Genomic DNA, 16,064 nt, shown 5'->3' with positions numbered 1-16,064 from the left:
GGAGGGGCAAAATCTTTCAAAACTAGAAGCCTGAAGCTAGGCTTCTAAATCCATATATAAATAAAAAGTCTGATTTCCAACACTACTGTACCCCCACTAGGTGCTGCTGAGATCAAAGAAGTGCCTCCATGACATCATCCATCCTCATTCTCCATGCCCTGCAGATCCGGGGTTATACGGAGAAAAACACTGGAGTCTGGAGGGTGGAGGTGTCTGGCCAAAGGAGAGAGCACATCTCCTCAAGTATCAGAGGGGTAGCCGTGTTAGTCTGAATCTGCAAAAGTGACAAGGAGTTCTGGGGCACTTTATGGACTAACAGATTTATTGGACCCACCTTGATGAAGTGGATCTTTGCCTATGAAATCTTATGCTCCAATAAATCTGTTAGTCTATAAGGTGCCACAGGACTCCTTGTCACTTTAGCACATCTCCTCATGACCTTTGAAAAATTGTGCATCACCAGGTGATGAATTTAATGTACGTGGAAAAAACATTATTTTTTCTTACTTGTCTAGCTATACTATGATTTTATACTACACAGATTCTAGTGATTTTGATGTTTCATGTAACATTTTTTTCCTAAAATAATATATAATTTAATTATTTTCTAACCTGAGCAATATTGCTTTCTTTAGACTTAGATACACTGTGAAAACATTTATTATTACAGTATTTAACAATGTGTTTCTCAAGCAAACGGTTTCACCACCATGAGGATCTAGGGCAACCTCCCCTTCCATTTTTCACCTACTCCTCCATTGGTCTTAGTTTATTATCTAAAGTAAAGAAAGAATTCCAACTACATGCAGAGCCAGCATTTACAAACAAAACAATTATAACACTCCTCCCCCCACAGGCCTCAGTTGTGCAGGATTGAAAACTTAAAAACTGCTGAATTGTACAGTATTTTCCACCTGATACACTAGTAGCCTTTCTAGAAATCCTGCTATGTCCTATAATACAGGATGTTATATGAGTATTTCTAAAATTGCAGAAAAATACTTTTTTTCAAATAAAATGTATGTGATCATATAACTAAACAGTGTATTATAATGCACAAGGTGATTTATCCAGAGTTGCTTGGATCCTTAACCCAAATAAGTTTTGTTTTTCTTCATTTAAATCTTTGCTCTGGAGTGGGGTAAGGGATAAAGGGGGGTCAGTGTGCAGGCTGCCCTCGGGAGAGAGGACAACCCCAGCCCACTGTAACCACAGCAGCTTGGGAGCAGGTGAAAAGCACTTATCTATGGCTGCTGCAGCTGCAGCGGGCACAGCCAGGAGAGGGGTGCATGTACCCTGGCTGGGGGACAAACAGACACACAAAGAAACTCACTGAAATATATAGTAGATAGCTGTCCCTTTTTCCACCTCTGCTATCTGTTGGCCCAAAGGTGTATAGTTGTCTCAGTCCCAATCTCTGGTCCCTTGCTGCCCCCTAGTGTCATTTGATAGTATAACTTGCTCTTACTGAGCTTTCTCATTTTATGGGAAACAATCGAATTCCAAGCACATCCCATTGTTTTGGCACAATCAAACCCTTACCTTGCTTTAAGTTATGGTAAAAGGAAGCTGCATATCAAATTTGGTGGTCCTAGCTCTTATCATTTAGGAGTTATTGAACAAACATACGGATGGACAGACAGACAAATGCACATTTCTAAAATATATACAGTATTACGATGCGCCCCAGTGGGCAGAGTTAAGATTGCACATTCACTTGTTAACTTCAGACTTCTGAAATTTCACTTTGGAATCTTTAGTCAAAAATGTCCCTTGAAAGTATTGGCCCATGAGATGAACAATGCAGAACCATGGCCCTGCTCTCTCTTTTGTTCATTAGCTTCGTCTTGGGCTCTTCCTGAAAATAGCAATGCCTCAGTAAATTATGAATAGTGAATTAAGCCAGTTTGATTCTTACATTTTGATGGTTCGGGTGAGGGCTAGATTATCCATTAGGCACCGTAAGCACAATGCTTAGGCCTACGAAAAATTTAGGGCCTAAAAACAAATTCATAATTGACTCAAAAATAAGAAAAGAAAACTGCTAAGTCACACTTAATAATTTGCTATTTTTTATTAGAATTCATGTGCAAATGTTGAAGATCAATTAAATGCAGGTGTATTAAATCTTTAGTAAAAAACAATACATGGGTATAACGTACAATTAAATATTTACTTTGTGACTCTTTGTTAGCAAAACCACGTATTATGTCATCAAATGTCATTTTTCTCAAAAGCTCACTCTGAATTGAAAGTAGTGCAAGGGAAGATTGTCATTTCTGACCCATGGTAGACTGCAGACAGTTCTTTATATGTTTTAACTTTTAAAAAGAGCGCTCCCCTTCACAGTCTGTTCCCAAGATGGTGAGAGAGATTCTGAAAGCAATGGTGACATTTAGAAAACTTGTCACCAACTTGTCTGCTATTTCTTCACTGATCTTTGCTACCTCAGGTCTCTTCTCTGCATACACATGTGAGAACAATAGAAATTCATCTGTACATTCATGTTCAAGAGCTGATGGATAGATATCTACTAATGCACTTGCCCTAGAGGCGACTTCAGCACTGGACATTGATCTATCTGCAAGAAAACTGAAGTTTTCATTCAATATGGCATATGCTGCTCATTATCTGACCATCTCAACAATAAGTTTATCTATGATAGGATAGAAGCACAGTATGTGAAATTTGTCCCTGATACTCAAATCCAAGACAAACCATACAAACTTCATCATTCCAAATGATGTACATCACAGCTGTCTTGAACTGATCCAGCTTCTTAGTCAGTGACTTTGCCTCACAGACAACTGCAGGTGGTTGTCAATCACTTTCACATATGTCTATCAAAGTCTGACAAATTTCAGAACAGTTCATATAAAGTGCTCTGGTGGCATCACTCTGTGCTGACCATCTTCTTTCTGATATGCTTTGTACAACATAGATATTTTGCTTCGTGTTATTTACTAATTTAGACCAACTCGGGGGTGAAGCTGAGAAAAACGTAAAGAGTAACTGAAAAATCCAAACCCCCTGACTGCTGCAGGGCAACACTCAACAGCAGCTGATCTAACCAAATTCAAACTGTGGGCAGCACATGGAACCCATTCAGCCAAACTCTTAACTTCACAAAAACTAGCTTGAACCCTTGAATAAATGCCACTAATATTGCTGGTGTTATCATATGACTGTGACATTCAGCTTGCAATATCAATGCCATGAAATTTCAGAATATCCTGCAAAAGATTGAATAAGTATTTTCCATCATGTTGCTCAATGGGAATGAACTGAAGAAATTGCTCAACTACATTTCTATCACTGAGTACATAATGAAACACCACCATAAGCTGATCAGTGTGACTAATATCAGGGGATGAATCGATATTGATTCCATAATACTTTGCCTTCTTGCTTTCAGATATTATCTGCGCCATAACTTTGGATCCCAAAATAGCAAAATTCATTGCATATAGTTGACAAAAGATAAGACACATTCCCTCTCCTTGGATTGCCATGTCAATGCATGTGTTCTGAGAGAAATGAATCAAATTCAGTTAGAAGTTCAATGCAACCAAGGTAGTTTCCATTGTTAGGGAAGACAGGCTCTTCAGTGTCCCTACAAAAAGGCTAGTCTTCATTCACAAAGGAATCTTATTAGAACAACTGTTCTCTTTAGGACTTTAGTCCTGTATTTTCATGATCTTTCCTTCATCTTTTCCAGTTCTGCATTAGTTCTGGCAGATTTCTGATGCTGGAGCATCATTGACAGTGCACCAAGATGATCCTTCCACTGCTCATGAGAAATAATTCTAGTGACTGCATTTTTCCAGTCATCAAAACCTGTTAATTGATTAGAGTAGTCATTGACACAGAATAGTTTGCATTTATAGCAATAACTTTACCAGTTGAAGGAGACCAAATAAGCCATTTTCTTTGGACAGTTTCCCTATTTGCCAGTGGTCTGAAAAAAAAGCTTGCTTTTGGCCATGCTGAGTTTGTTAACAGGAGACAATCTGTCTGGAGATGTTAGCCTGTGCTAAAAATTAGTTTGTTTGGAGAGAGACAGATCCAGGTCAGACAAATAAAAGAGGGGGAGAGATTCTGAATTAGCAAATTTTAATTCATTATCTGACTTCTATTGGTGTTTTTCTATTATAAAGCAGTTAGGTTGCTTTTATAGATAAGGATTATGTATATAGGTCAATCACATAATAGGATTCTTTTAACAGATTTTTTGGAGTGCTGTAGATATCTGAAGACTGATCTTTCTTCTTCTTCTTCTTTTTTTTAAATAGCCTGTGTTATATGGAGTAAATTGTTAAAACTGGAAGAACTTTGCCATGGAACCTGTTTATTTGTTTGGCCTTTCAATTACAGTTGGATTTCAGACAAGTGATTTCCTTTAAATTTTAGAATTTGTTTGGGGAGGGCAGTAAGGCCAGATCTTTTCTATATGGTATAGTTCTCACTCTTATGAGTCAATGGGTGTACTAAGTGTGATGCTAGGTATGTTCTAGAATGAAGACTATATTTGCAACCTCTTTAAAAAATGGATCTGTCTACAGACTCTGAAGCCATATGTTAAAGTGCTGCTTTGGAGAGTCTATTTTTCGAGTTGATGACACACACACCGTGAAAGTTTCAAACAAGGATAACTTTTATCTGTGTTTATAGAGCTCTGTTTCACTTGTACAGTGATCCTAAACATTCATTTAAAATACCCATCACCAACCACCTGATGTTTTACTTCCCTTCCTATTTTCATATTTGTGGCTTTATTTGCTTTCTGTGTTCCTTTATTACTTATTTTTATTGATTTATGTTTGTGCACTATTAATCAAATTAAGAGGTGGCATCCTAGAGAAACTATATAAACCTGAGTACATTCCTTTTTCTCTCCTTTCCAGTGTAAATAAATATTGCATTAATATTTGCAAGGAGAGCATGACTGTTTCCAGTTGATTCATAGATTCCTTTCACATCTTAAAGCTGAGTTATGTGTGGCTAATACTCATTTTGGTGTGTTTACTAGCTTAAGTTGTTAGAAAGGATGATAAAATACATGTAGTCCCATGTAGTGTTAAATTTCTTTTTATTTGATATTAAATAAACATCATAAGCATTGCTCCTTGTTAATTATCCCTTGTTTTAAAATTTTTGTCTTCCATACTTATGAGCTGTTTAAATATATATTTATGCCTACATTTTTTGTTTGTACTGGTGATGCACATAAGAAAATTCAACCTGCCCAAAGATGGAAAATGTTAGAAGGAACACTGCTTATTACTACAGTTTGCAATTCACTGTTGTGTTTCAGAAACCCTAAGCTACCACTAAACAGTGTTTCTGGCATCAGCCAATGTACTATTTTTTCATAGATGACGTTGAACGATCTTGCGACACAGTGTTGCCAAGTTATCAGCTCTGCAGCACAATGCATTGTTCTGCAGATTTTACAATTGTAGCGGTGGCAACATCGCTTTACTTTTTCTCCTTGTCAGCCAATTAACTATCAGGTGAATCCCAAGTTTAACTATAGTATACAACAAAATGGCTTTTATTTTAGAATGAAGTTCCATACATTTCTCACACAGAGCTCCATTTTCAAGAGCAAAAATTAAAGTGGGTGTTGTTAGGAGTATAGGTGATAGGGGTTTTCTCCCTTATATATTTCTATATAATCTAATTTAAGGGCCTACAATTATGAGAGTGCTGAGGGCCTACGAAGAGCTAAATCTGGCCCTGGTTCAGGTAAGCAGATATTATAAGCAAAGATGTCCTAAATCATGTGACAACATTCTAAGAACTTCCTGAGGGTTTTTTGTGTTATAGAATAATCAAAGGATCCAATTCAGAACAGTGACCATGGAAACGCAACATATATGGGATGGCTATGAGAATGTTCGATTTTATTTTTAAAGCCAAGAGTTTGGATGAGTTCTTTCCATTCTTCTGAAAAAGCAGAAGCAAACAGTAGGTCGACAGTTTCTGAGAGGTGTCATTTTTTCTTAATAATGCTTATTCTTTATGGATGATTTCTGGTTCAGCCATATATACTGTCAGTAAGAGCCTTGATCAGGTGGGAACTTTTAGACTTTTAAATACTACTTTTCTTTAATCTGTAAACACCCCACTAATTTATTGTATTGCTTACTAGCAATAAGTGTTTAAATGCATTTAAACTTGTAGTGGCTGGTCAATACGTGAGTGGGAGTCACATAGCGTAGACTATGTCTGCATTAGAAATGCTAGAGTGGCATATCTGCAGTGCTGTAGTGTAGACACATGCTAAAGTGATAGAAGGGGTTCTTCTATCACTGAGTAAATTCACCTCTCCCACAGCTGGTATATTGGTTGACCTAGCATTGCCTTCCAGGGGCTTAAATGTGAATTTTTCACACCCCTGAGTGATGAAGCTAAGTTGATCTCAATTTTAAGTGTAGATTAGGCTTTAAATACTAATATGATACGAATCAAGAACTATCATAGATAATAATATATCATTCTGGTTTCTACTATCTAGTTATGTGATATCTAAACCTATATAAAAGTAGATTGAGCAAGATGGCAGATTGTGGCTGCACAATTGTTTGGGCTGGGATTATCAAAGGAGTTACCAAAGGGGACATAAGGTCATATTGATGGTGTAATGGAAGACTCAGGACAGATACAGTGACAGAAGGCAAAAACTTCCTAACTCTCAGAATGGTTAAACACTGGAATAAGTTGCCTCAGGAGGTTGTGTAATCTCCATCACTGGAGATATTTAAGACCAGGTTAGTTAGACATCTATCAGGAATGATCTAGATGGTACTGGGTCCTGCCATGAGGACAGGGGACAGGACTTGATGATCTCTCGGGGTCCTTTCCAGCTCTAGTGTTCTATGATTCTATGATTCTAACTTTCCCTAGCCAGATAGGACTGCAAACTCAGAGGTGCTACTCTAGAATTACTCTGTGATATCCCATTTAGATATTGCTCACAGGGGAGCTGACAGACTAGTCCGGCCTCTGGGCAAGATAAAGGGAGGGACAGCTCTGTGCTCCTGGAAGGGGTGTGGCCTCTAGCAGAAGGGGAAAGGGCTGGGGATACAGCACTCAGTGCTGCCCAGAGCATGCTACACTATGCTTTGAAGGGCTCTGTGGCAGCCAGGAACCCCAGACCCTTTCACATTTCACTTGCCCTCTGATTGCTTATAAAGCTGCTTTCTCAATAACTATATTTACAAATGTATTTAAAATTTCACTTTCAAAGCTACAGACTGGAACACTTACAAACTACAGACTTACATAAACGTACTTGCAGTTTGAAATTTTGAAAATGAAAGACCAGCTGTTTATTGATAGAAATAAATTGACAATTGGTTCCATATGAAAAATAACTGTTTGGATCACACACATTCCTCCTATACAAGTATATAGTTAGATAGGTATAGATAAAGAAACATGAATCTCTAACAATATACCAATCTTTATTCCCAATAAGGACATGATTATCAGGATATTATTAACAGTTTCTAATTACTGATTTTTCTTTAATGTCTTTTTAAATACCATGAGATGAAATAGCTTTTTATTATACTATGAAGGGTTTATCATATACTGGTAACACATGGACATTTATCAGAGTTAATGCATCTAAGAAAGAGTTGATTAGATACACATTTTTACTGCTAATAGTGACTATCATCTTCCTATAGGTAAAGTGTTTCCTGTCAAGTTAGAGTTGATAAGAAGAACTGGAGCTAGGATCTGTAAAGATCATACTGTAGAGTATGCTAAATCTGAGTGACATTTCAAAATAATTGGGACATCATCTTTTCCCCAGTGTTGTCTTTGGTGAGTACTATACCAAACTGCCCAGTGTCTTCATGTACTACACAGAAAACTTCATGTTTTCTGTGGACTAGGATCAGCACTACTCTCACTGTATGTGTTATAGGCCTTTTACACTAATAGCTAATGGACATTCTTCTTTGAGTAGATGCAGCCACGGTATTCTACTTAGGTATGTGCATGCCCAGCACTCTGGCACTGGAGAACTTTGTCTAGAAGAACGCATACGGGAGGCACTCACTGGCTGCAGTGCTAGCCCCTCCCCTGACCATGTAAGGACAATGCCAACCCAATCCTCTAATTTCTTTATCATCTTCCCCTCCCCCATGGCTAGAGTTGGAGTTCCACATGGTTTTCTTCACTTTGTATTTTTCAGTCAGTTTCTGAGACATTTCTTCTTGTATAGAGTTGTTAGTTGTACTCTAAGTTGTTTAGTGTTAGTTTAGTTAAAGTATTTGGGTGACCCTGTGTGATATCCTCACAGGATTCAAACCTTGTCAGGTGGGGGAAGACGGGGAAAGCCCAAATGTGACCCTTACACCATGACCTTCTTGTGTCTACAATAAAGGACACATTAAAGAGAAGGGCTCTATTAGCCACCTACTCACAAAGAGATGACAAGAGACTTGTGGCTGCTAGAGCAGGCCGTGATCATTCCACAAATCATTCTCAAGATGAAATGGGACTGCACTAAGCTCATTCTCATTGCTGTAGCATGTCTGAGTCAATATGGGTTCTTGCATTATTGTTGCAGCCTCCTGTATATCTTCCTCTTCATTCGGACAACCTAGCATCAAGTTCAAGCTTTGCATCCAACACTCAGCTCTTTACATCTCATGCATGGATGCTTCATGGTTAGATGAGGAGAAGGGACAATACTGGGAGGTGATCTAGCATGTCTTGAACAATAGTAAAGAGCACTCTACCAGATCGACCTATTCAGCCCTTTGGAACTGGTTTTCAATGTGGTCATGAGCCTAAAGAAAACAAAAGAAGCAGTCATGTAGCACTTTAAAGACTAACAAGATAGTTTATTAGGTGATGAGCTTTCGTGGAGCAGACCCACTTCTTCAGATCATATTCTGAAAGTGAATTGGCATGACCATTATATAACAGAGGGATACAATGAATAAAGTAAATATAAGAACATAAGAACGGCCGTACTGGGTCAGACCAAAGATCCATCTAGCCCAGTATCCTGTCTGCCAACAGTGGCCAGCACCAGGTGCCCAGAGAGGGTGGACCGAAGACAGTGATCAAGCGATTTGTTTCCTGCCATCCCTCTCCAGCCTCTGACAAACAGAGGCCAAGGACACCATTTTATCCCCTGGCTAATAGCCTTTTATGGACCTAACCTCCATGAAATTATCTAGCTTCTCTATTATAGTCCTAGCCTTCACAGCCTCCTCTGGCAAGGAGTTCCACAGGTTGACTACACGCTGTGTGAAGAAGAACTTTCTTTTATTAGTTTTAAACCTGCTATCCATTAATTTCATTTGGTGTCCTCTAGTTCTTCTATTTAGGGAACTAATCAATAACTTTTCTTTATCGACCCTCTCCACACCACTCATGATTTTATAGACCTCTATCATATCCCCCCTCAGTCTCCTCTTTTCTAAACTGAAAAGTCCCAGTCGCTTTAACCTCAACAAATTACAAACTAATGAATTGGCTACGTAGAAAAGAAGGTGGGGACGAGGGGACAAGGAAGGAGGAAATTGCTTATTATGAGAGTCAATTAAGTGGCTAATCTGGAGTTAGTATGAATATCAAAACGTGGGGAGGCTGTCTTTTTAATGTGTAAGGTAATTATTATCTCCATTAAGGCCCATTTGCAATGTGTCCAATTTTAGCATAACTAAAAGTTCTGAAGTCTCCTCTATAATATGGTGTGAAAGTCTCTTTGTAGTAAGACACATATTGTCAGGTCTTTAAGAGAATGGCCAGTTTGACTGAAATGCTGGCTGGCAGGTTTCTGTGTGTGGAGATTTCTGATGTCTGATCAGTGAGCATTGATTCTCTGGCAAAGTGACTGACCAGTTTTTCCAATATACATCGCAGAGGGACATTGCTGGCACATGATGGCATATATCACATTGCTGGATGTACAGGAATATGAGCCTAGGGAGTTCATCTGAAGCTGGCTGGCATCTAGGCAATCGTAGAGTGCCAGTTATACCTTCAGTCTTCTGGTCTTGCACTTAGTATGTTAAGAGTCCAGCTGATGGCAATTTCAGCATTTCATCTGCCCGGCCATGGAAAGTTGTTGGTTTCAAACTTCATGGCAGTGAGGTTCTTGAAAGAGTCATTTGTCTCCGCCCACTGTTTAAAGAGCCAGTTCCTTTGAGGGACTTTAATATTGTCTTAGCAACTTGGGACCTCCATTTGAACCTCTGTCGACTTCTTCTTTCCCTCTTATGTGACAGAAAACTATCTGCCTTGTGGTGAGGAACAGAATTTGATGATAGTACTCCCTTGCACACACTTTTCTAAAGACAAAGTAACCTACAGCCACACCCTAAGTTTCACTTGAACCAAGCTAAATATTTGCCAGTGTTCTTGCCTAAGTCTCATTCAAACCCAGAGGAACAATGTCTTCAGACATTGGATGTCGGGTGATGTTTAACTTTGTATTTGGATAGGACTTTCTGCTCCTCATCTTGTTTGTCTCGTAAAGGGTCAAGCGGTCTTTTCAGAGATACTCTCTGGATGAATAACTTCCTGTATCCTACCAGTACACACAGTAACCTAAGCTATGCCTCCACAAAGGGTGTGAGCTCATTCCATGACAGCCCAGATCATGTCAACAGCATTTCTAAATGACATTCCTATATAGGACATTTGCAAGGCTGCCACTTGGCCATGCATGCATACTTTTACAAACAAGTATACCATTACTGCTGCATTCAGATCAAATGCATACTTTGGGAAGGCAACCCTACAGTCTTTGTTTAAATAAATAAATTCAAAGCCTCATCTCCTATGAGTACTACCTGTCAGTGATGACTCAAATAAGTCAATATATATAATGGATGGATGGATGGATGGAGATATATATATATATATATATATATATATATATATATATATATATATATATATACACACACACACACACACACACACACACAGGAGGCCCACGACTTGAGACATGATCCATTCCATTCCATCGCAAGTCGGGGGCATCGTAACTCGAACCCTCATTTACGATAGGTGTCATGAACATGAGGAAGCCAGGTGCAAAACCTGGGGGGTGCTGCACCCTTATTTCCTGTGCCTATCTTTACATACCAAATATGCTAAACATTTGTATGCCTTTCATGCTTTGGCCACCATTCTAGAGGACATGCTTCCATGCTGATGATGCTTTAAGAAAAAATAAAAAAGATGTGTTAACTGAATTTGTGACTGAATTCCTTGGGGGAGAACCATATATCTCCTGCTCTGTTTTATTCTGGCAGATATTTCATGCTATAGCAGTTTTGAATGATGACCCAGCACTTGTTCATTTCAGAGCAGGACTGAGTGGACTGGTAGGATCTAAAGTTCTACATTGTTTATTTTTTAATTAAGTTTTTTCCATATAATTCTGTATTTGTAAGTTCAACTTTCATGCTGCAGAGATTGAACTACACCACTTGTACTAGGTGAAGTGAAAATAAGTTTTCCTTTTGTTTTTTTACAGTGCAAATATTTGTAATCAAAATACATTTATAGTAAGCACTGTATACTTTGTATTCTATGTTGTAATTAAAATCAATATATTTGAAAATGTGGAAAATATCCAAATATTTAAATGAAAGGTATTATATTATTGTTTAATGGCACTATTAATCATGAGATTAATCATGATTATTTTTTTTAGTTGCTTGACAAGCTTAGTATATAGGTACTGAGATCTGCACAGATCACCTGTTTCTGGAACAAAGTATAATGTTGTGGTATTGTAGAGTACTGTTGCAGTGCAGGTGCTTTCTACGAACAAACATGACTTTAGTCAACATTCAAGACACTCAGTGTAGTAATTCTGTAGCTGAATGTAGCTTGGTCAGAGAATGCTTATACAGGCAGTCCCCGACTTACGCAGGGACTTACGTTGGATCCGCACTTACGAACGGGGCTTTCTCGCCCCGGAGCTCGCAGGCAGCGATCCGCCACCTCGACCTCCGGGGCGAGAAAAGCTGCTCCCGGTGCCCCATGTCTGCTGGGGACCGTCTCCAGCAGACCAGGGACACCGGGAGCGAAGCCGCAGCCGCTGCCGCTGCGGCTTTGCTCCCCGTGTCCCTGGTCTGCTGGGGGGGGGGGGGGCGCAGCTAGTGTGCCCCCCCCCGCAGACCAGGCTTTTGTTGTGGACCCTGGGGCAGAGCAGCTGGGGCGCTGCCGGTTGGTCCCGTAGCGCCGCTCTGGGCACTACTGGACCAACCCGGCAGCACCCCAGCTCCTCTGCCCAGACGTCCTGATTCAGCCGCTGCTGGTCAGTTTCAGCAGCGGCTGAATCAGGACGCCTAGGGCAGAGCAGCTGGGGTGCTGCTGGGTTGGTCCAGTAGCGCCGAGGAGTGGTGCTACTGGAGCAACCCAGCAGCACCCCAGCTGCTCTGCCCCAGGTGTCCCCAAGTCAGCCGCTGCTGAAACTGACCAGCGCTGACTACAGGAAGCCCGAGGCAGAGTTGCTCTGCCCCAGGCTTCCTGGAATCAGCCGCTGATCAGTTTCAGCAGCAGCTGACTTGGGGAAGCTTGGGGTTCTTAAGTTGAATCTGTATGTAAGTCAGAACTGGCGGTCAGTTTCAGCAGCGGCTGAATCTGGACGCCAGTTCTGATTTACATACAGATTCAACTTAAGAACAAACCTACAGTCCCTATCTTGTACGTAACCCGGGGACTGCCTGTACTAGACAGCTTGCTGTAGCTGGGGTAGAAATCTCACTCACAGAAGGAAGCTCCTGTTTCACTCATTCATAATTTCCTAAAAAAAAAATATTCTTTGTAGTTGAAAACGTTTAGGCTTGACCTCCCCTCCCCTCCCAAATATTGGAGGGTGAGAAGGATGACATTGGAAGAAAATAAATTTTTGAGAGAAGATATATTTCAGCAACTTCCTGTAGGGATATCAATATGAAAGATGGTTGTGAAGCTCTTCCGGGATATGCCAGAGTGGAAGGCATCTCATCTCCACCTGTCTGGGCGTGGTGCAGATCAGCTTCCTGAATCCACCAGCCTCTGGCAGCACAAATACTATCTTTCAGGCCTTTACAGACCTCACTTTCTCTGCACAGGCAGTCATAGGCACACACCAAACTCCCATTCCTCAGAGTGTGCCCTGTGCAGAATCTCTTACAGCATATACCTAGATTTACCAGGCCAGCTGTTTCCAAAGGAATAGAAAACACCAGCTTATAAAATTCAGCTCAGAATGTTGATAACACATTGCAAAAGAGTCAAAACTGGCTATACATATTGACAGACAGATGAGTAAAGATCTCCTGTCTGACAGAGAGCCTGTTTTTCATCTTTGCTGCTGACCAGTATCTTATAGACATGAAGAACATATTTTCAGTATACAAACATATCAGCTTGCTTAGTATTTGTACACACATTTCACAATGATATGACTGACAGTCAAAGTGTGACCTCAACTTTTATTTGAAGTCTCACATGACATTCTTTGGTGAACCAGATGGTACATATCAGAACCTGGAAGATCTCATAAACTTTCACCCTTCTCAGTTGGCATTAACATGTTCTTGGTCATAATGAAAATAAATAATGAAATGCTGAGTTCAAGCATGTTCAACAGAAGATACCATCATGAGGAAAAAGATGAAATTTTCATTCTTTGTTCAGAAAGTTCAAACACAGGCCTGATCCTGCAAGTACACAAGCATGGGGTTGCATATGTGAACAGCTCCATTGGTTTAAATGAATAAAGTAACGGTCATGTGGATGTAAGTGCATGCAGGATCAGGTCCAAAGTCTGCAAAACTCATCAATATGAGATTTTTTTCTTCACTAAAAGAAAATGTATTGCAATTATATTAATGAATATCTATTGGGACTTTTTTCACTGACAAGTAATGATAAAAATTAAAATATTGGGTTTCTTTTTCAGCGCCCATGTGATGATCTTCTTGGCTAATTTGGTTGCGTGAAGACTGATGAAGATCTTGAGACAATGTCCACTCTGTTTACAAGAACGACCCTCCAACTAACTGGCTTTTCTATGGGCTCTCTTGGCTGGATTTTATCCTGTATTACAATGAGGCATGCAGAATGGAGGCTCTGGCTTGTGGATAATGCCACCATCTTCTCCTCTGGTGTAGCCCAGGTGGGAATCTGGAAAATCTGCTTTCCCCCACATTTAAGAACCTCCAGTGATTATGGTATTGTGTGTTGTCATGAATTCAAATTCAATGAAAACTTCTTCCCTGTGGAAATGTTTCTGGCCCAGGTCCTCCTGCTCATTGCCACTTTCTTGGGAGGATCAGGAATATTTTTCACTTTCTTACCACCCTGGCACTTTTATAGGGGAACAATTCACAAAAGGCAGGCTACCTGCTTGTTTCTAGCTGGAGGGATTGTGTATATAATTACAGGGCTCTGTGTCTTAGTTCCAGTGAGCTGGAATTACTATTCAGTAGCAACCAATAAAAGCATCCCCTTTCCTCCTTCTTTCAACCTGCCCTCTAGACCTATGGCACAGAACATTGGGATTGCTATTCCTTCGGGAATCTCATCTGGCCTCATGTTGCTAATCAGTGGGATCATTTTCCTCTATATCAGATCTCCTGTGATGTCTGTTAGGGTAAACCCTATAATCCCAAGATCATAGCTATCAGCCTAAAGAGAGAGACAACATCGCAGAAAGTATTTTCTAGAAACTCTTTGGTCCATATTCCTGCCTCTAATTGTAATAACAATGTAATATTTTAATCAGACAAATACAAATAAAAGTTGATTAGCTCTTACAAATATAAAACTGAGACTCCTATTAATTGCCAAACACTTTCAAGGATTTGTCAATACTGTAATATCAACTGCTGTTTCACTCTACCACCGATAAATTTTGGTATCTTCTCTATGTACGTAAACATCAGTCACCTACTGAAGAATTAAAAAAACCAAGCAGACATACAGCTATTCACAGATGAAACCATTTTATGGAGTTGTGTAAGTAAGCACCTGGCACTGTAATACCTTTGAAACTGTATCTTCTAAGAATATAAACCCCCGGTGTGCTTGTTGTCATCATCAATCATCATCATATTCAATTGTTGGGAGCATGTGTCTCCTCTTGCCCCCAACATCACCCATGCTTGCATGCCCTAGCACAAATGAAGCACTGCTTATTGTTAAAAAGAGGACTGCAGCACTCTGAACTCACCACAGCCCAAAGTCTCACAGGAGTCCTAGGAGCCCTGGGAGGTATTGCTCCCAAAGCAGAATGAAACTGTGGAGCAACACTAGAGACCAGTACAGTGGGGAGGGGATAGATCTATGTTGTTGCCTCACTGGGTGCTACATGGAATTTAGGGGACTTGACAGGACAGTCTGTGGCATTTGGAATCATCACCTACTGGAGCTGCTGCTCTGGGAAGACAATCTCACAAAAGACAGATGCTTAGGCATGAAGCATACAGCAGAAGCTTAAAAAAAAAGAAGTCAGAAGCCCTAAGAGGCACAATACCCCCAGAAGTATAGGAAGTGTTACAACAGGAAGAGCAGGTGAGCCAGAGTTCCATACCGATTGTGAGATGCCTTTACTGTGGGAGACATCATGAGTGGGTAAAGGAGGAGTTCCCCACACTAAGACAGCATTTTTTTAGATTAATTGAATCATTTTAGCCATTTGGGAAAAACATGAGCTCTCAGAGGGTATGTCTACACTACCACCCTAGTTTGGCTAGCTGCATAGGTCACAAGAGGATTTACAAAGTGAAATTGGGGATGAGTTGAAAATCTTCCAGACCTACTACTAGATTGCCTTTCACCCTACAGAAGTACAGCAGATGAGTAAATCTGAAATCAAGCATATCAGCTGTTGTTAGTTAGGACATAGTTTCCAACATCACTGTTAAGAGTTAATTGCCGAGGTCTTTAAACTGAGACACTCAGTGCATAACATATTATAATGAAGCCTTATCACCAGATTCTCTTTTGTTACAGTAAATTCAATGAGATGACAATGATTGGTTTATGCATACAATGAGACCAACCCACACAATATAGCTATACAT

The 16,064-nt window shown here is 40.0% G+C and overlaps 1 protein-coding gene across 4 annotated transcripts; it reads left to right on the top strand.

Moving 5' to 3' along the window:
- Positions 1–5,839: 5,839 nt before the first annotated feature.
- On the top strand, positions 5,840–14,794 carry LOC142823143 (claudin-34-like). Of its 4 annotated transcripts, none has more exons than XM_089776272.1 (4): positions 5,840–5,970; positions 7,698–7,836; positions 11,295–11,366; positions 13,940–14,794. In XM_089776272.1, exon 4 carries the CDS (start codon positions 14,003–14,005, stop codon positions 14,657–14,659), a length of 657 nt encoding a protein of 218 aa, XP_089632398.1. In that variant the 5' UTR covers positions 5,840–5,970; positions 7,698–7,836; positions 11,295–11,366; positions 13,940–14,002; the 3' UTR covers positions 14,660–14,794. The 4 variants fall into 4 exon arrangements, with proteins under 4 accessions (XP_089632398.1, XP_075770106.2, XP_089632396.1 ...); XM_089776270.1 differs by having other exon boundaries at positions 5,885–6,076; XM_089776271.1 differs by lacking the exon at positions 11,295–11,366 and having other exon boundaries at positions 5,886–6,076.
- The last annotated feature ends 1,270 nt before the right edge of the window (positions 14,795–16,064 follow it).

The sequence above is a fragment of the Pelodiscus sinensis genome, chromosome 1, assembly GCF_052426305.1.
Source record: "Pelodiscus sinensis isolate ZL-2025 chromosome 1, ASM5242630v1, whole genome shotgun sequence".
Classification (NCBI taxonomy): domain Eukaryota; kingdom Metazoa; phylum Chordata; order Testudines; family Trionychidae; genus Pelodiscus; species Pelodiscus sinensis.
This window is presented reverse-complemented; position numbering and strand designations above follow the sequence as displayed.

Coding starts and splice junctions, on each gene's coding strand:
- LOC142823143 (XM_089776272.1), top strand. CDS start 14,003: ATGTCCACTCTGTTTACAAGAACGACCCTCCAACTAACTGGCTTTTCT.